This window comes from Neurospora hispaniola (assembly GCF_033458365.1).
Source record: "Neurospora hispaniola strain FGSC 10403 chromosome Unknown B0T23scaffold_1, whole genome shotgun sequence".
Classification (NCBI taxonomy): Eukaryota; Fungi; Ascomycota; class Sordariomycetes; order Sordariales; family Sordariaceae; genus Neurospora; species Neurospora hispaniola.
The window spans coordinates 1,891,542-1,914,401 of NW_026944406.1; the positions used below are offsets into that span (position 1 = coordinate 1,891,542).

General features: G+C 51.9%; 8 protein-coding genes across 8 annotated transcripts; 6 read left to right on the forward strand and 2 right to left on the reverse strand.

Moving 5' to 3' along the window:
• The first annotated feature begins 492 nt into the window (after positions 1-492).
• On the forward strand, positions 493-1,107 carry B0T23DRAFT_9311 (uncharacterized protein). The gene has a single exon (XM_062841998.1). It carries the CDS (start codon positions 626-628, stop codon positions 938-940), a length of 315 nt encoding a protein of 104 aa, XP_062696765.1. The 5' UTR covers positions 493-625; the 3' UTR covers positions 941-1,107.
• B0T23DRAFT_9312 (PLC-like phosphodiesterase) lies at positions 1,108-3,011 on the forward strand. Its single transcript, XM_062841999.1, has 2 exons — positions 1,108-1,241; positions 1,408-3,011. Exon 2 carries the CDS (start codon positions 1,440-1,442, stop codon positions 2,808-2,810), a length of 1,371 nt encoding a protein of 456 aa, XP_062696766.1. The 5' UTR covers positions 1,108-1,241; positions 1,408-1,439; the 3' UTR covers positions 2,811-3,011.
• A 451-nt stretch (positions 3,012-3,462) lies between these two features.
• Positions 3,463-3,922, forward strand: B0T23DRAFT_424640 (cytochrome b5-like heme/steroid binding domain-containing protein; the record flags this gene model as incomplete). Its single annotated transcript, XM_062839863.1, has 2 exons — positions 3,463-3,556; positions 3,765-3,922. The coding sequence occupies 2 exons, from the start codon at positions 3,463-3,465 to the stop codon at positions 3,920-3,922; spliced, it is 252 nt and encodes an 83-aa protein (XP_062696767.1).
• Positions 3,923-9,503: 5,581 nt separating this feature from the next.
• B0T23DRAFT_424641 (uncharacterized protein) lies at positions 9,504-11,121 on the forward strand (the record flags this gene model as incomplete). Its single annotated transcript, XM_062839864.1, has 2 exons — positions 9,504-9,689; positions 11,005-11,121. The coding sequence occupies 2 exons, from the start codon at positions 9,504-9,506 to the stop codon at positions 11,119-11,121; spliced, it is 303 nt and encodes a 100-aa protein (XP_062696768.1).
• A 2,391-nt stretch (positions 11,122-13,512) lies between these two features.
• On the reverse strand, positions 13,513-14,654 carry B0T23DRAFT_424642 (uncharacterized protein; the record flags this gene model as incomplete). Its single annotated transcript, XM_062839865.1, has 2 exons — positions 13,513-13,955; positions 14,018-14,654. 2 exons carry the CDS (start codon positions 14,652-14,654, stop codon positions 13,513-13,515), a joined length of 1,080 nt encoding a protein of 359 aa, XP_062696769.1.
• A 797-nt stretch (positions 14,655-15,451) lies between these two features.
• On the forward strand, positions 15,452-17,992 carry B0T23DRAFT_9373 (putative single-stranded DNA-binding protein 68k chain). The gene is made up of 4 exons (XM_062842005.1): positions 15,452-15,789; positions 15,851-16,111; positions 16,173-17,612; positions 17,674-17,992. Exons 1-4 carry the CDS (start codon positions 15,758-15,760, stop codon positions 17,771-17,773), a joined length of 1,833 nt encoding a protein of 610 aa, XP_062696770.1. The 5' UTR covers positions 15,452-15,757; the 3' UTR covers positions 17,774-17,992.
• A 638-nt stretch (positions 17,993-18,630) lies between these two features.
• Positions 18,631-20,321, forward strand: B0T23DRAFT_349083 (tryptophan synthase beta subunit-like PLP-dependent enzyme; the record flags this gene model as incomplete). The annotated part of the gene is made up of 3 exons (XM_062836029.1): positions 18,631-19,114; positions 19,319-19,531; positions 19,717-20,321. Exons 1-3 carry the CDS (start codon positions 18,778-18,780, stop codon positions 20,319-20,321), a joined length of 1,155 nt encoding a protein of 384 aa, XP_062696771.1. The 5' UTR covers positions 18,631-18,777.
• A 435-nt stretch (positions 20,322-20,756) lies between these two features.
• On the reverse strand, positions 20,757-22,409 carry B0T23DRAFT_308282 (mitochondrial ketol-acid reductoisomerase; the record flags this gene model as incomplete). Its single annotated transcript, XM_062834467.1, has 5 exons — positions 20,757-20,784; positions 20,848-21,515; positions 21,589-21,867; positions 22,086-22,117; positions 22,208-22,409. 5 exons carry the CDS (start codon positions 22,407-22,409, stop codon positions 20,757-20,759), a joined length of 1,209 nt encoding a protein of 402 aa, XP_062696772.1.
• Positions 22,410-22,860: the final 451 nt, after the last annotated feature.

Below are 22,860 nucleotides of genomic sequence, written 5' to 3' on the forward strand. Positions count from 1 at the left end.
TCGTTGTCTTGATATCAGAAGAAATAGACGAAGATTATCAGCATCCAGAAAAGGGAGTGTGTTTGGAATCTTGGCCAGTTTCTGCGCACCCAGCGTTGCAATTGGCTCGCGTGCCTCTCTCTCACGGTCGGCGGTCAGCAAGAGTGGAAGGGCTCAGCGGGCGAACGGGCGTCTTTGAGCGGCGATTCACAGTCCATTGCCCAAAAGCGGACAGAGAATCCACCATAGCACTCCTGATGGTCGAGGAATTTGGGTCGTGTAAAACCCCGGGCGTTGGAGAGTCTCATTCGGCTGTGGTTAAGGCTTGCCAATTTTATCCAACTTGTCCATTTGCAGTGCTTGTCTGTATTCGCGGCTAATAGGCGCCTTCATCTTGGCAAGACCTAGACACACGATAGGAACTGTCTCATTCAACCAAGTCAACAGTTGTACTTCTAGCAGAGTCTCACGGCATCAGATCCGTCGTATCGTCACCTCTATTGATGTTTCAAACCAGGTCAGTTCTGGAGCAAGGCCCATGTGGAGATGATACCCTTGATTCAAGACTCAGGTCCGAGGGGCACACCACCCACCCCAAAAACAAACCCCTGAGGGGTTGAGAGACGCTCGTGGTTGGTGCCCAAAGATGGGAAAGCGGCGATCGTATTTTGTCTTGGCAGCGATGTCGTTATCACCACGAGTTGAATTGAAGGAGGCTTGTGCAACTGCAACGTCATACCAAAAAAAGAAAAAAAGGGGAAGAAAGATGCAAGCTGCACCACCAAGGCATCTTGCGTGCTGTCAAGACTGCATTGTGCTGGGACGGCATCTCTCAAAACACCATTATCAGCATCGTGAGATTCCAATTGCCGATTACCTCAACCAAGCTCGATCCAAGCTCGAGCCAAGGTCTTTGATTTCGACTCTGACGATGACCAAGCCTCTGATGCCAGGGTCGTAGCTGCTGAGAACATGGAAGCCCCGGAGCGATGCGGCAGTGCTTCTTGGCTCAGTCGGCACCCAGCTAGAGGCTCCACGTGTGGACCGTGCCAAGCTTGCCTTTTTCCCTCCAGACGGGGGTCGTAGGGGGTCGGAACATGAAGCGCCCTTCACTACTTACCTTACCGTGACAGCATGATCCAGACGCGCCGCCCGTTCTAGCACTTTCACTTGGCTCCCTGTTCACATTCAGCTGGCAGAAGTTGGGCCAATGATCCATCGATTCAACTTGGAAGCTTCAAGGCTGGGAGGTTGATGAACTTGTTGGTTGATTCTACCTCGTCGTCATCTGTTCTTATCCTTTCGTTAACCCCAACCAAACCGTTAACCCATCCCTCCGTCTCCCTGTCCGGCATTTGCTTTCTGGTTCCCTTTCCCCCTCCCCTCCTACAGCTCGTGTTGTTTGGATATTTACCTAGAGCTCTTCAGGCCAGCTTGCTTGGGTGGACACACAGTTTACCATGACTTCCCTTACACGGCGTCTGGGCTGCCTGCTCGGCGTGCTTTCCGTGGGCACTAGCCTAGTCCATGGCCAGGCCATAACCACAGTCAACGGCGAAGAGGTGACCATGTTGACGGGCACAAAGGCTGAACACACGACCTCATCGATACCAACCAATCTATATCAGACATACACCACACGCATCACGCTTGGGACGACTACAGACACAGCATCATCCATCCTCGCTTCGGTTTCGGGAAACGCCACCGATACCGCGCTCTCTTCAGAATCGGCTTCCGAGACTTCCAGCGCAACGCTGAGCTACCTGACGGGCACCAACTCGCACTCGACGTCGACCTCCAACGCCACTGCGTCGAGCACAGAATCTGCGCAGCCCGTGCCTACGAACACACGGCCGTGCAATAACTATCCCGAATTTTGCGACCGCAAGTACAGCAACATCACCGAGGTCGGTTGCCACAACAGTCCCTTTGTCAGGGCGAATTCCGCTGCCGCGAACCAACAGCTCGGCGTCGTCGATCAGCTCAATGATGGCGTCCGTTTCCTTCAAGCCCAGATTCAGTGGGCTAAAAACGATACAGTACCGCACTTCTGTCACACCACGTGCGATCTTTTTGATGCCGGTCCCATCACCGAATGGCTCACCACCGTGAAGGACTGGGTCGTGGCCCACCCCTATGACGTCGTCACCATTTTGCTTGGCAACGGCAACTACTCAACGCCCGACTTCTACGTTCCCCATATCGAGAAGACGGGCATCCTCCGCTACATCTACACCCCGCCTGTTATTCCCATGACACTCAACGACTGGCCGACCCTGTCACACATGATCCTGACTGGTCAGCGCGTGGTCATGTTTATGGACTACATGGCCAACCAGACAGCCTATCCGTGGCTTCTGGACGAGTTCACCCAGATGTGGGAGACCCCGTTCGATCCGGTCGACCGAAACTTCCCATGTGTCGTCCAGCGACCGCCCGACCTGCCGGCCGACCAGGCCAAGAATAGGCTGTATCTGATGAACCACAATCTGAACGGGGAGGCTAACCTGCTTGGAAACGTCCTCAGTGTGCCGGACCTGAGTCGGATCAACGAGACGAACAGCGCGGAGGGCTTTGGAAGTTTGGGATTGGCGGCAAACAACTGTCGGTCGGATTGGGGCCGCCCGCCCAACGTGCTCAACGTGGATTACTACAACATGGGAGACCCTCCCGGAAGCGTGTTTGAGGCGGCGGCGAGAGTCAACAATGTGACGTACAACAGGAAGTGCTGTGGTGTGGCGGCCAGCTCGGCTCAGAGAATCGAGGCCATGTTGAAGGTGCCTCTGACTCTGGGTTTGATATGGGCTGCTTTCTGGACACTGGTTTAAGAATCACGTTGTAACCGTATATGTCGGTGGCTGGTTGCCTTTCTGTTTTCGATTCACATCTGGCTCACACCGGATGTGTTTAGCATTCGCATGGCGTTTCGGTTCTGGTTAGGGGAAGACGGACAGAAATCTGGAAATAGAATTAGTTGTTATGAAGACACTGTTGATCAGACTGTTCCCTCCCAAACTCCTCGTCCCGATATCTCGGTCTCTTTCTGCCGATGCCGGTCGACGGTCGACGATTCTAGACCTTCAATCGATACATATAATCGGAGTCGGAATGACGTTTGCGGGGAAACCAACATCACACAAAAAAAAAAAACAGTGCCAGCCAACCCCTACCGCGTGCATCCCGTTTCAGTTTAGCGGCGCATCGGGCGACGTGAGCCGAACCGAGGTACAATGCTTTCTCCACGTCCACGCGACACTTGTGCTTGCACCACTCGGCGTCTGTCAATTGACAATCATCAACTTCCCCCGCAACTTGTTCTCTCCACAACTTCTTCCTTGACACTTCTACCCGTCCGTCGTCTACCGCGCTTGCATATACGCGACTTGCCTACTCCTCATCCCATCTTCATCACTTTGTTGTCGCAAATCCCCAATCTATTCCCAAGTTCCTACCCTTACACAACCACGCCAGACCATCAAGATGTCTCAGACCTTCACAAAGAGCCAGGTGGCCGAGCACAAGGACGATAAGTCCATGTACATCATCATTGACGACGGTGTTTATGATATCACCAGTATGTTTTTCTCTTTTTTTTCTTTCCTTTCGTCCTCTTACCTTTCTCATATCTCCTCCCTCTACACCTCCCTTAACCCCTCCCTTGCTTCCTATTCCACCTCCTCGGCGCAATCATCTATTCCAACAAAACCAACACGCAAACCAAACAAAGAAGCCAAGCAATATGACAAGGAAACGATGATGACTAACCTTGATATGAAATATAGACTTCCTCGACGACCACCCCGGCGGCGCCAAGATCCTCAAGCGCATGGCCGGCAAGGACGCTACCAAGTCCTTCTGGAAGTACCACGGCAAGAGCGTTCTGGAGAAGTACGGCACCAAGCTCAAGGTCGGCACTCTTGCTGAGGCCGCCAAGCTATAAGCATGCCCTCAAAGGTTATTTGTTGTATGACGGTAGGTTGTCAAATAGGAAGGGTGTATGAAGTGGCGATCCCGTGGTGGTAAACGAAGCATGGCTCAGATGGGGGGCTAAGTGGAAGGGGACGGGGCCGAGGACGGGGCCCTAGGACGGAATGTCATGGACGAACCGAACCGACCATGATGGGGACACAGGAAAGAACAAGAAAGTAGCGCGCGACGACACCTGGGATCGACAGTACCGATGAGGGCGAAGTGTGCGGACTGCGGACAATCGAAGAAACGACCATCACTTGCCCCCAACTCAAACCCCCATCCTAACCTCGCCTTTACCCTGCTGAGTAGACTCGATCAGTCTGCCTTGGTTGTGGGCTTGTGGCATCTGGCCGGTCTAGGCGAAAAGGGTTGTGCTAAGACGATAGATGTTGCTTCGGGCGCGCAACTTTTTTCTTCTCATGCCAAAACGGGACAACTATGTTGGATATAAGGAATGACGAGCGCGGTCTTGCGGTGGTGTGACGAACATCAACTAGCAATCTGACGACGAGTGGCTTGGGCGCTGCGCAATCGCATTTATATATACCCCAGATCTATATAGCGAATGGTGATTTTTTTGTCTTTTTTCTTTTGAACACACCTGAACATGATCCTGAAAAGGATGGGATGTTGTCTGACGTGGGTAGTTTGTGTGGTGATCATAGCACCCAGCATGTGGCATTCGCATGTGATCAAGTTTTTTTTTTTTTTTTTTTTTTTTTTTTTTTTTTTTTTTTTTTTTTTTTCGGTATTTGGGTGAATGGAGCTGGCGGAGGCATTGCTGTTTCTGTTGCATATGCGGCAGATGCTCCATCTGCACCCGTTGTATATGCGAACATCCACATCTACATCTTTGTATCTCTAGATCTACATCACATTCGCATACAGTCCGTCTGTCAATCGTACATACGGGCGCACCGGCAAATCGGGTTTAAGCAATTCCGAATTACCTTCATACACAATTAAATTTGTAATTCTCACTCCCTTTGCCTTGTGTCATGGTATTTTCAGTCCTGGGTGGTGACTCCGTTCTTCTAGTCGTTTGATACTTTCTCAAGCGCCTAGGCAGGGGCGTCCTTCGACTGGCCATGGTCGGGGAAGGAACGATACAGCGGAGGGGAGTGTCGTATGTGATGCCTTGTTCATGTTAGTTAGAGGTATCTGGTAGCATTCCATGAGCTGTGGATACTTCCTTCACCCTCTCTCGTCTATCCCATTTCCGCTTATCTTTAGTCCGTGATGATGGTTCTCTATTGCCTTGAAGGTATACAGTCCGGCTTTAAAGAATGTATCCTTTCTACCGCCAGTGCACATCCGTTGGACGAGTTGTTTACAATCTGTCTTCTATAACGCAAGATTATGGGAGGTTGTGGGTGTCTGAATGAAGTCTTCATACGATAGAGTATCGCGCTGAGGCCCCGGTACCGTTACTTTTCCTACGCAAACTCCCTTTCCTCGCTCCATGTTTTGACCGTAAACATAGATACACAGTAGATAAGTCAAGGTGAAGCTCAAGCTCAAGCTCGAGTTTGCAATTCAGTCCCCCCCCCCCCTCTGATTCAACCCAGGGCATGCTTGCGCAGCTGTCTATTCTTGTCCTTCCCGACGTCTATTCTGAATCATGACTTGGGAATCCAACCCCGATAAGTGTTCCCCGGTAAGTGTTCCCCAGTAAGTGTTCCCCGATTAAGTGTTCTCCGATTAAGTGTTCCCCGATTAAGTGTCCCCCGATAGTGTCCCCCGGTAAGTGTCCCCCGATAAGTGTCCCCCGGTGATGTACCACGATGAGTGAGTGTTCCCCGGCGAATATTCCCAGCGCCGGTGAGTTTCACCTAATGGAACACTTTGCAAGTGAAACAACCGTTGGGACAACCGAACTTGGCTGGAGCTGGTCTGCCTGCCAGCCTGCCAGGTTCGGCTCAATGTTTTGGAATGCTGTTGATTAGAACCTTTGATCTGAGACTGCCTCCCTCCCTCCCCCTGCTAGGGAGCTATTCTTGCCTGGCACCAGCCGCACTGTACCGCGCCGCGCCGCGCCGAACTGTGAGGTCAAAGACACAAAGGTGCGGAGATGAGAAGATTAGCGGTTACGCGCGTTTGGAAGTTACTTGGTTGTACTTGTGGATAGCTTGGGAAATGCGAGAGACGGTTCTCGTGCAGCTGGACCGTGGTTTAGTAACCAACCGCACTGGTGGGCGGATGATAGCAAGCATGGCCCATGGCGTTACAGGCTCGGCGCACGCGGGGAAGATTTTGCGTGACGGTGAGATACGAGTGGAACGGATAACAAGAAAGGGCGTACGAGTATATGTAAAGTGTACTGTATTGGCCATTATTCTTTCTTGGAGGAGCTGTAGGTGAGTCATGATCGCTTGAGCTACGTTGACGCGATCAGCCGATTTGGAGATGTTGTATATTTAGTGTCCAAGAAAGGATACAATGAGACTATTTTGACAAAGGTGTGAATGCCGGGACTGCCTAAATGAGCTATGGCTGTCACCACACCCACAACTGTTTGCTGTCAAACTCCGTAAAATTCCTGCTTCCGTCAAACCTTCCGATGAAGTGAACCAGGAATAGCTGGAGATGACAATCAGCAAGGTCCGAGTAATTTTGGACGAAATGTTGATGTACACAGAGCCTGAGAAGCTTGCAATGGATAGCCATACCACTTGGCACAACAGTCTAAGAGGCAGCCGGTAGTTCGACGCTTAGCAGACGCCTGGCCGGCAAAGATCGATATCTCGTTTTCTGTCGAATACCTGATCATTTCCAGATCTTTGTTGCTTACGTAGAGCCTCAGCACACCGCAAGTTGAGACTGAGGTCGGATCTTGAGCGCAAACAGGCACGGCGGCAAGACCGGCTGCTCTGACAAGATGGATGATTGTCGGGGCATTATTTGCTTGCCCTGCCAACCTGACAAGGTGCTTGGCCGTCGGTCCCGTCAACACGTGTAGTCCAGGGTTTGATAGGAAGATCCGGGCACCTAGACTAGCATGGTGCAGAAATAGATTAACCTCGTTTCGACATCCTTCGAAAATCCTTGGCGTCCATCCCAAGTCGGCGGAAAATCCGGGGTAATATAAGGAAAAGGAGGAAAATGAACGGTAGGGTACCGGAAAGGAGTCCCGACAGCCGAACGAGTGTTAGTATGGGGCTTACAGTCGGTCGTTAGGCGTAACGGCTGCAGGAACCCTTCCATGGAGATATCGCATGGCTTCCAGGGGAAAAGGTACCTGAGCTGTGGTTTGATGGCACTGGTGAGGTTACCTTGACACCACTTTATGCGAAGATTCGATTTCCAGAAGGTTTCTTGAAACGAAATCAGCCACCGGTCAGAACCAAGATAGAGAGGGACATGGTCAAACACCGGTGACGTTAATGCTCCTGGTGGATAAAGGGAGGATGGTGGTCCTGAGGTTAAAGGGCATCCCGACTTTCGTTTCTCCATTAAGCACTCCAACAGCCACTTGGCTACACGGAAGTACCTGTCCTTCCCGTCCGTTGTCGCAAACACTTGGAGGGTCAAGCAGCGGAAGACAATCCTGAATTGTGGACGGCCACCTTGCCAGGAATAGTGCCTAATTAGACACTGCGGGACTGGTAGCAACAGCACACAGACATCAAAGCATCTAGTATTGCCCTAGCGGTGTGGGAAGGACTGTTCATAATGTGATCAAGGATGCTCATACAGCGCCGTCCGGGCCAGAAGGAGCGATAGGTGGACGGCGCCGCAACCCCAAATCTCTGATGGAAAACTGGGTTCCGAAGGCAGCCATCGTGACGTGAGACTGGTCTTTGAAGGACGGATCCAATGGCAGGATAGATGTCGCTTTTTTTCTGGTAACTGTGCGACCTTGGGTTCTGGGCGTGTTGAGCCGTGGGAGGGTACAAATGTTAGGTATCAAGGCGGGAGCTGATGGGAGAGTCTTGTGCGTCGTTGGGGTGTTGTTGTTCAGGTTAGAGTTGGCTGCACCTCGCAAAAGAGCTCAGGTAAGCCACGGGCTGTATGTACGTACCTGGCTAACAGCGGGTTAGGCTTCCCTAAAATGATGCACGAAAAGTGGAAACATGGGAGCCCCACGGGGGGCCCCCCAACTTGGTTCGACGGATAACAGTCTGGGCCCAACCCCAACCCCAACCCGCTGCTGCCATGGCCAACTTCTCTTTTCGCATCCAGTCGCCCGCCACTTCCCAGTCCACACTTCATCCTGTTTATCTTTCTGGTCATTCCTGAGCTGCAAATCCACGACTGATCAGATGCGTCGGTCTCGCGCGACTCCAGCGATCAACCAATGCCAGCCAGGTCCCGCCGTGCTCCCTCAGCTGTGGTGCCAACTGTCCTGTCCGTTTTTCAGATTGCTGTCTCGTCTTTTTTTTGCGCCTTTGATGGTCAGAGAGCAAATGTTTCTACCGAAGCTCTGGCGAGTCTGTGCTTGTCTGGGTCGTGCCCCGGGACCGTGCTGTCAGGATTCAAGATGAATTAGAACCATGATGAGCTCAACCAGGGACGGCCTTGTCGGTCGGTTAGCTGGATGTCGACATCCCTTACCCGATGCCGCGTAGTCGCTGCTATCATATATTATTGTACACTCATGTTACTGCGCCCCAGCACCAGCATTCCTGCCAGCCTGTCACTGCCAGGTGAACCCGCCATCGATCGCATCGCCCATCGGTCAAGCACCTGGTATTCACCTTGCGATGGATACATGTCGAAACTTTTCTTGTATACGCTGGTGCCATTCGTAGACATTGTTACGCAGGGAGGAGTGCTGAAAAGTGCCCGAAAAGGCCCCTATCAGTTTGCTTTTTCTCAATGTCTACTCCCGTGCATGTCTCTTGACCGGTTTGGTTCGTCCATTTTGCTGTTGAAGAACCTTTCTTATTGTGGCCATTCATGCCGCCCCAGCTAATAAGACACCTTTCAATGTGGTGACTTACACGTAAAGAGGTATGTACCTTGAACCTCCCGTCCTTCCCCAGATTTGCTCTCCCCCACACCCCCGGCCCAGTCCCCAGTCCAATCCTCACTGTCCTACCTGACCTGACCGTCCCCATCTCTCCTTCCCTCCATCAAACCTGCCATCTCTTTCTCCAACGGCAAGTTCCACACCTTCTCTGGCCCGGACCCAACTGGACCATAAAAGAATTTGTTGGTCTCAACTTTCTCCCTTCCAACTTCCCCTCTCTCCTCATTCACGGCACCGGCCACTTGAAAAGACCACATCGTTTGCTTATCGAACTCTCCGTACTACAATCATCATAAAACAAGCCACGAATTCCATCCGACTTGACAATCTCGAGCCAGGTTACCGCCATCAAACATAGGCATCACCAGACTCGCCTTGACTTTCCGTCTGTCCTCGACTTGTTCAGTTATTAAAACCCAGCTTGGGCTCCATCACCTCCCCCTTCTCGACACATATCTTCCCAGACACCGTCTACAACTTCAAAGACTTCTGCAAAACTTGAGCGTACCGTAAGCTTCACTCTGACTGCTTCCCTCACACAGATAACTTGGCTAACTCCGGTCAGATTTCCTTCACAATGACTTCCCAAATCGCTCAGCCTACTCCTATCTCGGCTCCTCGCCCGAATCTCGGCGTCATGACCTCGCAAGACCTCTTCGCCAGTGTCAACGCTTCCTTCAGCAAGAACAGCCAGCCGTCAACACCAAGTCACACCATCCAAGAGAATGACTACTCTGTGCCAGCTCCTCCTCCTCCAAGCCCGGTTAGCTTCCGGGAACACCATTGGCCATCGCCCGTTCGCCGTTAGGTCAGCTCCGACTGTGCTTTCCTTGGTTCGCAAGGTCGAGCTCCCGAGCTTATCTCATTTCAAAGGGGGGCCGCATAGGCCGTAATCGGGAGGCTTTTGTACACATACAACTGTAACACTTCATCGCCGTCTTCGTCGCACAGCAAGCAAGCATTCTTATTTCGTCGAGGTTGAAAGCTTTTCAGCGAGAGAACCTTGTTGTCCTTTTTATTTTTATTTTTTCCCTTTCTTTTTTCCTCGGTACATGGTCAACACAAAATCAATCGGAGTCACGGCGGGAATGTAATAGAGTGATGGGAATGGGCAGGCACAAAATGGTTGAGGAAAGGCCTTCGTCATCTTTGGTTCTTCGGTTACAAAACATCCTTATTACATCACACACAAAAACTCTCGCGAGGATAATGGTCCTTCATGGCGGACACATACAAGCTGTGCTTTAGTTTAATGCTACAAACATACCTCACTTCGACTTTTTCAGCCCCAGGCGATTTGATGAGATGACATGATGTTTTGGTTTCCCCGGCAACAAAGATTAACGCGTCACTCGGATATGACGCCAGAACCATAGGTGATCATCTTTTCCACACTCTGTCGTCTCCAATAAGAAGGCCTGCAATACTGCATCAGAATTGACTGATCGTTTCCACCAGTTGTCGTCACTGACAATTTCATTGGGCGACCAAGACCAACAACATCGGCAGCACTCCAATGACATGTCAAAGACCTCATGTATCGATTTTCAGCCGTCTAAACCAGAAGACTCTTTATCACAAAACCAATATCTCAGCCTTTGACGATTGGTGCTATGTTATCAGCACTAACAACGACTAACCATACGTCTTCTATCACTCCATCTCGCTTTGTTTTGGGTTGCCAAACAAGGGCCCACCACAGTCATGATCACAAACATCACCTTCAAAAACGATTGGTCTGTTGCCATAAACATCCAGAACACTACCACAACCCCACCGACCCAACCTTTTTCTTTTTTTCTTGTTTCCAACAGACACCGAACATCCACAAAGCCAAAACAGCGTCACTTCGGTTTCAGCAAGCAGATCGATTCGAGATTCGCGTAGTATACGCAATCTTGCTCGCTTGCTCGCAATACGAACTGCCCCTTCGTCGATCTAGTCCTTCGCTAGTGTACTGTGAACCTTGCTCTCGGAGAAATCAGGATGTCTCGAAACAAGCAGATACAGCAGATCAGTTTGAGACCTGTCGTCTAATCGTCCACTTATGTACCCGCTCGCTACATTTCCAAATATAGAAAGCCCGTGGACCCCGTACCGATGGCCCGGTGGCAAACACATCCGGGGGTGGTGGTCCGTCGTTGACCCCCACAAAGCGCCGAGGCGCCTTAAAAGGGGATCCGCTGGTCCCCTAGAAATCCACTTTCTGCACCTGCCCTGCACTCTGTCAATATCCACTCCACGTTCATGTCATGCACTGCAAACCCCGAACCCGGACCCTTGGGCCGGTAGGCGGTGCACTTATTCCACTATTTTCGCCGCCCTTCGAACTTCCTCGAGTCGACCAACAAGTTCGGATGACCCGACGGACGGGCGAGCGAACGTATCTCAAGCGGACGGACTGCAGTACTTGACAGTGATGGGAGATCGGGTGAACGGGGTGGGGCACCGAGACACGGATTGACAACATAGGATCAGAGGTGGTGACTTGTATCGAGGGAGGAAAGGATGAGGTAATGGTGAGCCTGTTTGGACACAATGTAACTATACCAATGAGAACTGCATCATAGAATAGGGTAGATTGTCGATGTTGACAGCAACGGCTTGGACCATACCTCCAAGCCGTAGGCAAGTAAGGAACCTTTGGTTTGGACCCAATTGGTGCTGATGTTTTTCTAGCATATTCTTTCGGCGGGTTGAGTTAATGGTAACACGATACCTGTGAACAAGTACCAAGTTCGACTTCATCTGAAATAACTCTGGATCATAGACATAGGAAACAAGACATCCAAACACGATACTCTCGAACCACCTACATCCCGTGCAACCCAAAGCAAAGACACATCAACATCCAGGAAATTTCCAGAAGCCTGCCACCTCACTTCTACGTACACCCACAAGAAGAGAGTTAGTCGTCATGCAACTCTATCTCAGTTGGTATCAATAACACCAAGCCATTCAGTCCTCCACGCCATTTAGTCTCCAAGCTACTACAATCTTATACCAACGATTACAAGAACGCAGATAGTATAAACTTGTGGATTTTTTCCAAACGGCATACATGACATGCCGTGTAACTCCCCCAACTCTACCTCTACCACCCCCAAGGTATCACAAACCCAGGCACCAGCCAGCGTGTGTCCCAGTGTGTCCCGACGGGTGTGTGTCCTTACCTCGAAACACACTTCATCATCGACGCCATACGGCCATCAGCTGGTTTTACACACGTTAACACGAGAAACAAAGTGATTCACTGATTCACTGGCTGTGACATGGCCGAAGCGTGTGTGCTCCGCGAGTGTACGACATCAGATTCAAGTTGAGTGTGTAAGGTACGGGAAGATCCAAGATATCATCTTCTCGCAGGAGAGCGGGAGGGAAAGATGTCCCAGGCCGGGATAAGACAGGAAGGATATGGGAAGGACCAAAACTCCATTCAGGTGAATTTCAAGACCCTGCCTGGACCGAACATACACTAGAAACAGGAGTGACCCCTGGCAATCAATGAATAAGAAGGTGAAGCCTGGTACCTCTAAATGAGTCCCTTGTTATCAAGTCTACTCGACCAGCGGAAGTGATTGTTTTGTACTTGAAGACTCGAAAAGCTGGTGTTACACGGCGACATTGGGAGGAGGATGGAAGCATTCAAGAATTTTTATGGAAGCATACCTAGAAAAAGGGTGAGTGAGAGCATGGAGTCTATTTTGGACACTCCTACTCCTTTTTGGGATCATTGGGTTATAGAAGGTATCTCTCCCGGTACCTCCGTTGGCAACTCGTGAGACACATGCAGAGTTAGAATGCCAAAATTATTCAACCTGTAGGATACAGCTATTCATCGTAAAGCAGAAAAAAAGACAAAAGAAACAAAAACGTGTAGGCTCGCGTCTGCGAGTCTAGCCTGTTGAACCCTTCATTGAACCATTTGACAACATGCCCCATTTGATGGTGTTGAGAGATGGGGTGAAAGAGGTAGATGATCAACCCATGCCTGGTGTTCGGAGGTAAGTAGTCTGCTTGGTTACCGAGCAACAGTCAAAAGTTGAAGGGAAGGAGACATGAAGGTTAGCAATTGGCTTGGAGTCTCACGTCTCTAGCTGTAAGACACTCGACTTTAATCGCCGTGAATCTGTCCACGTTGGGCAGATCATCTTTCTGCTATATCAATTCGGTTGCATGGAATCGGCTGTCGTGATTTGAAGACACGCTCAACTTTCCGAGTTTCCTGCTGTATAGGGGAGTTTGGCATCCCACATATGTATTTATGTAAAAAGGCTCCCAATTCTGGGTCGTCAGAAGCGCTAAATTATGTTTAAGTTCGTCGTGATGCCAAAAGGCTGATGAAGCGCAAGAAGATTTGCGTCCGAACATGAATATATGTAACACGTCCAAATCTCCAGAACACCCCTTTGTCCTGAGTTCTAAGCACCGCTTCTCTGAGAGGATAACGTTCCCCACATGTAAGTCATGAATTCGACATTGCCTTTCAAGCGTTGGGGTTTGAAAGGATGACATAATGTTGACCAAGGAAGAAGCCAGCCTTCCTGTTTGTGGTGGTACTAATCTTAATACTCAGTGGTCCGCCGCTATTCGTCGCTTCTCGTCAAGTCTACGACTTTGTAGACCGGACGACTATCAAGTTTGTACGCTTCCCTCGCTGTTTCCGCCCAGAGCCTTGTCTGAGCCTCGGGTCCCAAGCCAGCCATATGGCACGTCATCTCCACCACTCTGCGCCACTTCTTCCAGGCTTCATCACCAAGGCCTAGAGTGCACACCGGCCAGTCGCTGCCAAACATGATGCGTTCGGGCCCAAAGGCGGCAATCACCACGGCAAGCCAGGGTAGGATAGCAGAGAGAATTTCCTCGGCCGGGCGAGCCCTCAAAAACTCGGGCATCTCGCTGAAGCAGCCGCTCAGTTTCATGTAGGTACGGTCGCACTTGCTGAGCGTAAACATGGCGGTGCGCCAGGCGATGTATGAGGGATCCGTTTGTACGTTGACGATGGTTAGATCTGGCTTGCAAAGGTGGTCTGAGATGAGAACCATCAGTTAGCAAGCAATTCATGCAGAATGTGTCAAGGTGAAAACTTACTCAGGATAAATACCACTTTGTCCTCCTCGTCCACACCTTCGTGTGCACGGTCGATCATTTCTACCGCCTCCTCCAGTTGGATTCTCCCTCTTTTGTGCTGGTCAACACCCAGGTCAAAGACGAACTTCTTTCTGCCAAGCAGCTTCAGGCCCTCGATAAAATCGTCACTTAGGGCTGTTCCGTTGGGCTTATCTTGCAGTAAGTAGCGGAAACCCTTCACCTTGGCCCATGTTTCAGGCCCGGCTTCCTTTTCCGCAGCTGCAAGATACTTTTCCAACTCTGCAGAGCCCAACGCAACCGGCGCCCACGGCACAATTCCGAGACAATCACGGCCATCGTCAGCCGTGTGGCCCTCGCCAGGCTTCGGTTGGCCGGTTACGATGCGGCGAAGCCATGCAATCTCTTGTAGTGGGTGAGTCCAATCCTTAGCATTGTCGTTCTTGCGGTCGACCTCAATTGCGACGTAGCCCTGAAGATTGCCAGGCGCACCGGTGGCGGTCTGGTATTCCTGGATGGAGTGCTGCTTGGCGAGAGGATTGTCTTCAGCGTACCACTGGTGGGTTCCTACCTCGGACTGGGGATAGAGGTGCACATGGGTGTCGATGATGGGAACGGAAACGGCGGGAGATGATGCCATGCTGATCAGGTCTTTATCGAGCTCGAGTTTGGTAAAGCAACGGATATGTTTGGCAAGAAAGTAAGGTATCCAGTGATAGAGAAAGAGAAGGAGACAAGCGAACAAAGCAAAGTCAGAGATGACAGGAAGTAGGAAGGTCAGGACGTCGAAGCGGTGTACCGTCCTGCAGGCAAACCAACGCTGAACACAAGCCTGGAAAGTATGAATGGGATTTAACTGAGGCGACGGGGGGAGCTTCCAATCGAGCCTTCTCCTTCTTATATTTTCTATCCGTTTTAGCATAGGCAGGCACGCGCTACAGTACGAGGAGAGTACCTCGATGGTCAGGAGGGGGCGGGAGATGGGATCGACACAGACAGCCAGGAACCACAACGAGGTGGGGTACGTTCGGCATGCAAAGGGCAGGCCCAAGACGGGACAATTCACACCGAAAGATTCAAGATAGGGTTCCTGATCAAGAATGGTTACCCCCCGTCTTCGGTTTCCATTTCCTTGAGGGACCCAAGGTCCTTTTCCCTTTCGTCTTCCTACAGCACCGGAAGAAAAATACCCTTGTTATGTACAGTCATCACATGATTGTGTGAATACATTAGCAAAAAGGGTTCTATCTGCAAGACCCGACAGAGAAATCATGACATGTTCCAAAAGCTTAAGAAGTTAACGAGGCCAAGAGGGAAGTTGAGCCCCTGGAACTTGCTGAAGTTGAGCTCTCGGGTGGGGTTTGATGTGGAGATATGGGGTTGGCGGGCAACTGCCATGCTTGTCAGAACCGCTTGGCAGCAACACTCCACGGCAAACGCAAACTACACGCGCTATACATACTGGGGCCCTCCGCACGGACCGTGGATGCCTGGCAATTAAACTCTTGCCCCTCCTCGACGCGCTGCCAAACGCGTCGCTGCTGCAGTCCATTGTTTGTGTGAAATTTCCCCTCCAGACCACCATCATCATTAGTCCAACACACTCGACCCATCCGTATCTTGTCGGATCCTTCTTGACTTCTGCGCCTAATCCTTGCATCTTCGAACACGACTCACGCATTAATCAACCTCAAAATCAACATCGAGAACGTCTCCACGGGCTTGACGCCAACACTACCCAACATGGCGGGTCAAATCACACAGGGCGCTCTGGAGTAGGTTTCTTCACGTGTGCTTCCATCCAGTAGTATGACAGACTCTGACTTCTTGCTATAGCGCCATGTTCAATGATCCCGATCGCGCTCAACAACAGTTCCCCGTCCCCATCCTTCAATGTCTCCAGATCAAGACCCTCGACTCCAAGAATGGGGGCGCGGGCGCCACGGAGAGGTTCCGCATTGTGCTGAGCGACCTCAAGAACTATGTCCAATGTATGATGGCCACGCAAACAAACCATCTCGTCCACGATGGCCTCTTGCAACGCGGCTGCATCGTGCGCTTGAAGCAGTATCAAGCTCAATGTCTCAAGGGCAAAAAGTACGCCTATTTACCCCTCCGCCAATTCGGGAAATCCACAATACTGACTGTTGAAACCCAGCATCTTGATTGTCCTCGATCTCGAAGTCATCCAGTCCCTTGGCTGCCCCGAAAAGATGGGCGATCCGCAGCCTCTTGGCCCCCGCAGTGCAGAACCACAGCAGAACCCCAATCTCGGCAGCACCGGCTTCTATGGCGTCAAGAGCGAACCTACCCAAGACACGAAACCACAGTTTCCACGCCAGATGCCCTCGCGTAATGCCAGCGGGGGTCAAGGATCAAGCACGATATATCCTATTGAAGGTCTCTCGCCCTTTTCGCACAAATGGACTATCAAGGCCAGAGTCACCTCCAAGTCCGATATCAAGACCTGGCACAAGGCTAGCGGCGAGGGCAAACTCTTTAGCGTCAACTTTCTTGACGAGAGTGGCGAAATTAGAGCAACTGGATTCAACGACCAAGTCGACCAGTTCTATGATTTGCTGCAGGAGGGTCAGGTTTACTACATTTCTACACCTTGCAGGGTACAACTTGCCAAGAAGCAATGGTCGAATCTCCCCAATGACTACGAGCTCACCTTTGAGCGGGATACCGTGATCGAAAAGGCTGAAGACCAGACATCTGTACCACAGGTACGCTTCAACTTTGTCAACATCCAGGAGCTCCAGGATGTCGAGAGGGATGCGACTGTCGATATTATTGGTGTTCTCAAGGAGGTCCAAGAGGTGACCCAGATTGTATCCAAGACCACACAGAAGCCGTACGACAAGCGCGAGCTGACCCTTGTTGACAACACTGGGTACTCGGTACGTTGTACCATCTGGGGTAAGACGGCCACGAACTTTGATGCTCAGCCTGAATCCATTGTGGCCTTCAAGGGCACAAAGGTCAGCGATTTTGGTGGACGCAGCTTGTCCCTGCTTTCGTCTGGCACCATGGCCATCGATCCGGATATTCCAGAGGCCCATCATCTCAAGGGCTGGTATGATAGCAGCGGCAGGAACAACACCTTCGCCACACACAACAACATGCAGACCTTGGGTGGTGCGACCGGTCGCAAGGACGACGCCAAGACCATCTCACAAGTAAAGGAAGAGAACCTTGGCACAAACGAGGCGCCGGATTACTTCGCTCTCAAGGCAACGGTTGTATTCATTAAGCAGGATAACTTTGCCTACCCTGGGTGCCGGAGCGAAGGCTGTAACAGGAAGGTCACAGATATGGGTGATGGTACCTGGCGCTGCGAGAAGTGCCAGATCAACCACGACAGACCTCAGTACCGTTACATTATGAGCGTCAACGTCAACGACCACACAGGTCAACTTTGGCTTAGCTGCTTCGACGACACGGCGCGGATCATCATGGGCAAGTCGGCCGATGAACTTATGGAGATTCGAGAGACCGACGAGACGCGGTTGACCGCAGAGTTTGAGCAGGCCAACTGCCGCAAGCTGAACTTTAGGTGCAGGGCGAAGATGGACACATTTGGTGAACAGCAGAGGTACGTATCGGGGGTTATTCTCACGATTAGATGGACGTTGCTGATACATTGCTTGTTGCAGGATTCGATACCAGGTCATGAGCGTGGCGCCCCTTGACTACAAGATGGAAGGAAACAAGCTTAACGAGCTCATCAATTCTTACAACCAAATGAGCATGTAAAGGGGAGAGGGGGGTTTGTTCCCTTGTACGAGGAACTAGATGATGTATATGGTTAATGAACAAGTGTTTGTATTTTTGGGCATGTGGCCTTAAGGATCAATGATATGGGCGTCACTGGCCTATTGACTGAAAGATGATTTTCAATCTCATGATGGACTGGGATGGTTAAGAGCTGTGATGGGCCGAACCCTAACAGAACTTTGTTGGCGTGGCAGCAAATTTCGGCATGATTGCAGACTTGAATAGATCTCTCAAGCGTTATCTTGAAGTTGAGACACTGGGAGACCTTCCTCTTCGAGTCACCCTCAATAACATGCCGTGACGAGCAAGTAGGTACATAGTACACACGCTTGACTAAAAGAAAGCTCCAGAGCTGGTCAAGGTCGGATCAGGGCGGTCCCTGCAGTGTAATACGCACCTTTCGGGCTCAATATCCACATGGCAATCCTATCACCTCATCCGTTATCGGCCTTCTTCATCGTCTCGTATTCTCGAACTCTTCTATGCTTCAGCATTATCACACAAGGAACCCATGGCACAGCCTTTCCAGGTCATCTTTCTTCACTTTCCAACTTCCGTTATGTGAATAGGCACCCCGGCTCCGGTCTCGATGCGGACTGTTTAGCTGCTCGATACCGTATCGGCACTTATCGATTACACAGATGGATGACAGGAAACGCCGTATCTTCCCTTATCGGCCGTCGTCGGGATCCCCTGCCGTGACCCCACACATCCGCCGTCCAGACCCGCCCCCGCTCCGTTCCTTCGGGGGCCCCCACTTTTGATGGAGCGGGAAGCTGACATCGAGTTCTAGAACAAAAGACTATTGAAATCACGTTTGAACCGTAAGTGTTCGTGTCAGCACTAAGACTAAGTTGAACATTTATTTTTGCTCATCCCTCTCTATCCCATTCAGTGTCTTCTTGTTGTGTATTCACACACATCACCTTCCACCAACATCAACAAAAAAGTGACAAGCCCCAACCTCTCAAACCTCTAACAAAATGGCCGACCCCAGCACCACCCTTCCCCTTACCCGAGCCTCCGTCCTCGCCGCTCACTCCCTCATAAAGTCCTACATCCACGAGACACCCGTGCTCACGAATACCACTCTCGACCAACTCGCTTCCACCCCTCGTACTCCCGAAGAGCTGCGAGGGACGGAATGGGAGGCTACCGAAAGACCGGCGAACCCAAAGATTCGATTCTGGTTCAAGTGCGAGAATTTCCAGCGGATTGGCGCGTTCAAGGCTAGAGGAGCGTTTCATGCTGTGGAGAGGTTGAAGCAAACTGAGGGGTTAGAGGGGTTGAGGAAGGGCGGAGTAGTGACGCATAGTTCTGGTTTGTGAATTTCCGCTTTTTTTTCTTCATCTGGATATGATGAGGTGATATCAGTTGTTGAGACATGAAATTGTGAAGATGTGAGGTTTTTAAAGACTTGGCGTTAGGTTGAGTTGTCTGGATTGTCTGAGATGTGATGAGAGTTGTCGATGTGTTCAAGAAGTAGAGCTATGTGAAGACCCAAACTGACGTGACAACCAAAAGGTAACCATGCCCAAGCCCTTTCCCTCGCTGCCCGCGAGAACGGCATCCCGGCGCACATCGTTATGCCTACCATCTCGCCTCCGCCCAAGATCGCTGCCACCAAGGGTTATGGCGCCAACATAACCTTTAGCGGAAGCACGAGTACGGAGCGTGAAGCAGTTACAAGGGAGGTGATTGAGAAGACGGGTGCGAGGCTGGTGCCGCCTTATGATCGTATGTCCTTTCTCCTTTTTCTTCTCACGTGTCCTTTCTTTAGGAGTCTCTTCAGAGTCTCTTCAAACCCTCTCGAGGTCCTTTTCACCCTTCTTTACATCCTCCTCTTGCCCACTTTCATCCTCTCGTCTCTTCATCCCAACACTGAACCGACCAACTAACATCCCCACCCCAACCCAAACCAGACCCAGACATCATCCTCGGCCAAGGCACTGCTGCCCTAGAGCTCCAACGCCAAGTCGCCGCCTCTCTCTCCACCTCCGGCACCACCAACCGTCGTCTTAACGCGATAATAAGCCCTTGCGGCGGCGGTGGTCTCCTCTCCGGCACCGCTCTCGCCTGTTCCGACCTCTCCCCTTCCGATCCCTCTACACCCGGCCCAATCCTGGTCTTCGGCGCCGAACCCTCCTTCTCCGGCGCGGATGACGGTCGTCGGGGTTACTACTCGGGCACTCGCATCGAGAGCGTCAAATCCCTGACGATTGCCGATGGGCTGCGGACTCCTCTGGGGGCGTATCCGTGGAGTATCATCTATGAGCGGAAGCTGGTGGCGGGCATGTACAGTGTGGGCGAGGAGGAGATCAAGAAGGCGCTGAGGCTGGTTTATGAGAGGATGAAGGTTGTTGCTGAGCCGAGCGCGGTAGTGGGGTTGGCGGTAGCGTTATTTAATGAGGAGTTTAGGAGTATGGTGGAGAGGGAAGGGGGAGAGGAAGGGTGGGATTTGGGGGTGTTGTTTAGCGGGGGGAATGTTGAGTTGGCGGCGTTGGGGAGGTTGTTTGGTGAGGAATAGACCGGGAAAGGAGAGAGGCGTATGTAGAAAGGAACTAGGAGTTGAAGTCAATGTCAGCTTGTCCGCTATCTAAGAACCAGATCACTAATGCATAAACCAAGCCATTGAACAGAGAAAGAAAAAGAAAAGTTCATTGACCGACATGCCACCGGGCAGAGGCCCCCCATAAAGATAATTATATACAATCCGAACAAACCGAACCCAGAACAAACCAAATCGAAGAGACGTCGGAGAAAAGGCTTTTTAATATCCCCCATATTTCCCAGAGGTATCCCGTCCCGTTCCAGCGGCCGGCCAGTCATATGATGCGGCCTGTGCAGCGTGTTGTGTGCATCTGTTATTTTTCAAACCTGCCCAACTACCGGAGTATCATTTGTGTATCCCTCGTGCAAGCAGAAATCACGACCCAACCAAAAAGCATCAAAAGCCAATTGTTTACTTCTGGTTCTCGGGACGGAGGGAGCTAGAAGAGAAACAGATGTTAGTCAGGGGTCTTTGTGGCAAAAGGGCAGACGAGGTCACATACCGAACGGCCTTGCCGGCGCGCCAGATCTCGAGGTTGCGGATCTCGTCGAGCTCAGCCTCGTAACGCTCACGGTAATCGGGCTGAGAGTTGTACTCGAGAGAGCGCCTGGTCTCGTCACCGTTCTTGACGGAGTCGTAGAGGTTGTTGAAGACGGGCTTAAGGGCGTCCTTGAACTTGGGAGTCCAGTCGATAGCACCACGGCGGGCGGTGGTGGAGCAGGCGTCGAACATCCAGTCCATGCCGTGAGCACCAATGAGGGGGTAGAGGGACTGGGTAGCCTCCTCAACGGTCTCGTTGAAAGCCTCGCTGGGGGAGTGGCCGCGCTCGCGGAGGACCTCGTACTGGGCGAGGAACATGCCGTGGATACCACCCATCAGGCAGCCACGCTCACCGTAGAGGTCAGAGTAGACCTCCTTCTCGAAGGTGGTCTCGTAGAGGTAGCCGGAGCCGACGGCGACACCGAGAGCGACGGCCTTCTCCTTAGCCTTGCCGGTGACGTCCTGGTAGACAGCGAAAGAGGAGTTGATGCCACGGCCCTCACGGAAGAGGGAGCGGACGGTACGGCCGGAGCCCTTGGGGGCGACGAGGATGACGTCAACGTCGGTGGGGACCTCGACCTTGGTGAGATCCTTGAAGACGGGGGAGAAACCGTGGGAGAAGTAGAGGGTCTGTTGAAGATGTTTGTTAGCTCGCGCCACCACAAGACCCAATGGCATCTTCGCTATAAGCTTGGTTACTCACCTTGCCCTTGGTGATCTGGGGCTTGATGTGGGGCCAGGTCTCGGACTGAGCGGCATCGGAAAGGAGGTTCATGACAATGGTACCGCGGGAGATGGCCTCATCGACATCGAAGAGGTTCTTGCCGGGAACCCAGCCATCCTGGATGGCGTCCTCCCAGGACTTGCCGTTCTTGCGGACACCGACGATGACGTTGAGGCCGTTGTCACGGAGGTTAAGACCCTGGCCGTGACCCTGAGAGCCGTAGCCGATGAGAGCGAGGGTGTCGTTCTTGAAGTAGTCCTGAAAAAAGAGAAAGGGTCAGTATGGGAGTTCATGCGAGTTCAACGACTCAATTGAGCTTGTGAGTGAAGCTTGATCCGCTCACGCCCCGCCATGCCCCGCCCAGACCCTTGGGATGATCCATGGTCGGGGAAAGCTCATAGCTGGGCTTGGAGCTACGGGCACGTGTTTCTGCGGGCAGCTCGGTAAACTTGTGTAATTGAGATGGCATGACTCACAAGGAGCTTCTCAGCGGGCCAGTCAGCGCGCTCTGTATGTAGGGACAGCTCGTCAGTAAACAGTTCTGTTTGCTATTTCGGCCCAATGGCTGCCGACTGGGTGGATCTGGATCTGGACTCACCGTGAACCTCCTCCTTGTGGCCGGCGAAGTCCATGGTCTTGACACCGCGGACCTGCTGGCGGGCGGGAGCGGCAACGGCCTTGACGGCAACGGAGGCGCGGACAGCGCTGGCAGCAGCCACGAAGGTGCGGCGCTGGACGGCGGGAGTGGCCAATTGGCGGGCCAGGGGGCGGAGAGCCTTGGTGCAGTTGCGGGCGGCCATTGTGATGGAGTGCTTGGGGGTTATGGGATTTGATGGGGAGGGAAGGAAAGAAGGACGGGAGAGAAGAAGAAGAAGGGTCAGATGGGAAGAGAGAGGGATTGGCTTTTGAGGAGATCCGGAGCTCAGGAGCGGGCACCAGTGTACGGAGCAGCTACGGAAGACTACGACCTTTTGATCCCCAACCGTCTGACTGTCTGTGACTGTCTGACACTGCCGAGTAGTCACCGATATGCGGGTCCAAATTTTTAATTTTCCCTCCCGTTTGCCAGACTCGAGCAACGCGCACCGCAAACCAAACGCTCTGGTTGGTCCGCAACCCATTCGTAGTTGGAGCTGGCTGCCATGCTGTCACCGAAGTCGGTCGCTGGCGACACTTGTGGGTGGGGCCCCTTGTCCTCCAGCTTTTCCATGGATATCTTGGCGAGCTATGGCTGGGCCCTCGACGGTGCTC

Coding starts and splice junctions, on each gene's coding strand:
- B0T23DRAFT_9311 (XM_062841998.1), top strand. CDS start 626: ATGGGAAAGCGGCGATCGTATTTTGTCTTGGCAGCGATGTCGTTATCA.
- B0T23DRAFT_9312 (XM_062841999.1), top strand. CDS start 1,440: ATGACTTCCCTTACACGGCGTCTGGGCTGCCTGCTCGGCGTGCTTTCC.
- B0T23DRAFT_9373 (XM_062842005.1), top strand. CDS start 15,758: ATGGCGGGTCAAATCACACAGGGCGCTCTGGA. Junction 15,790..15,850: donor ATCACACAGGGCGCTCTGGA/GTAGGTTTCTTC, acceptor TTCTTGCTATAG/CGCCATGTTCAATGATCCCG. Junction 17,613..17,673: donor ACATTTGGTGAACAGCAGAG/GTACGTATCGGG, acceptor TGCTTGTTGCAG/GATTCGATACCAGGTCATGA.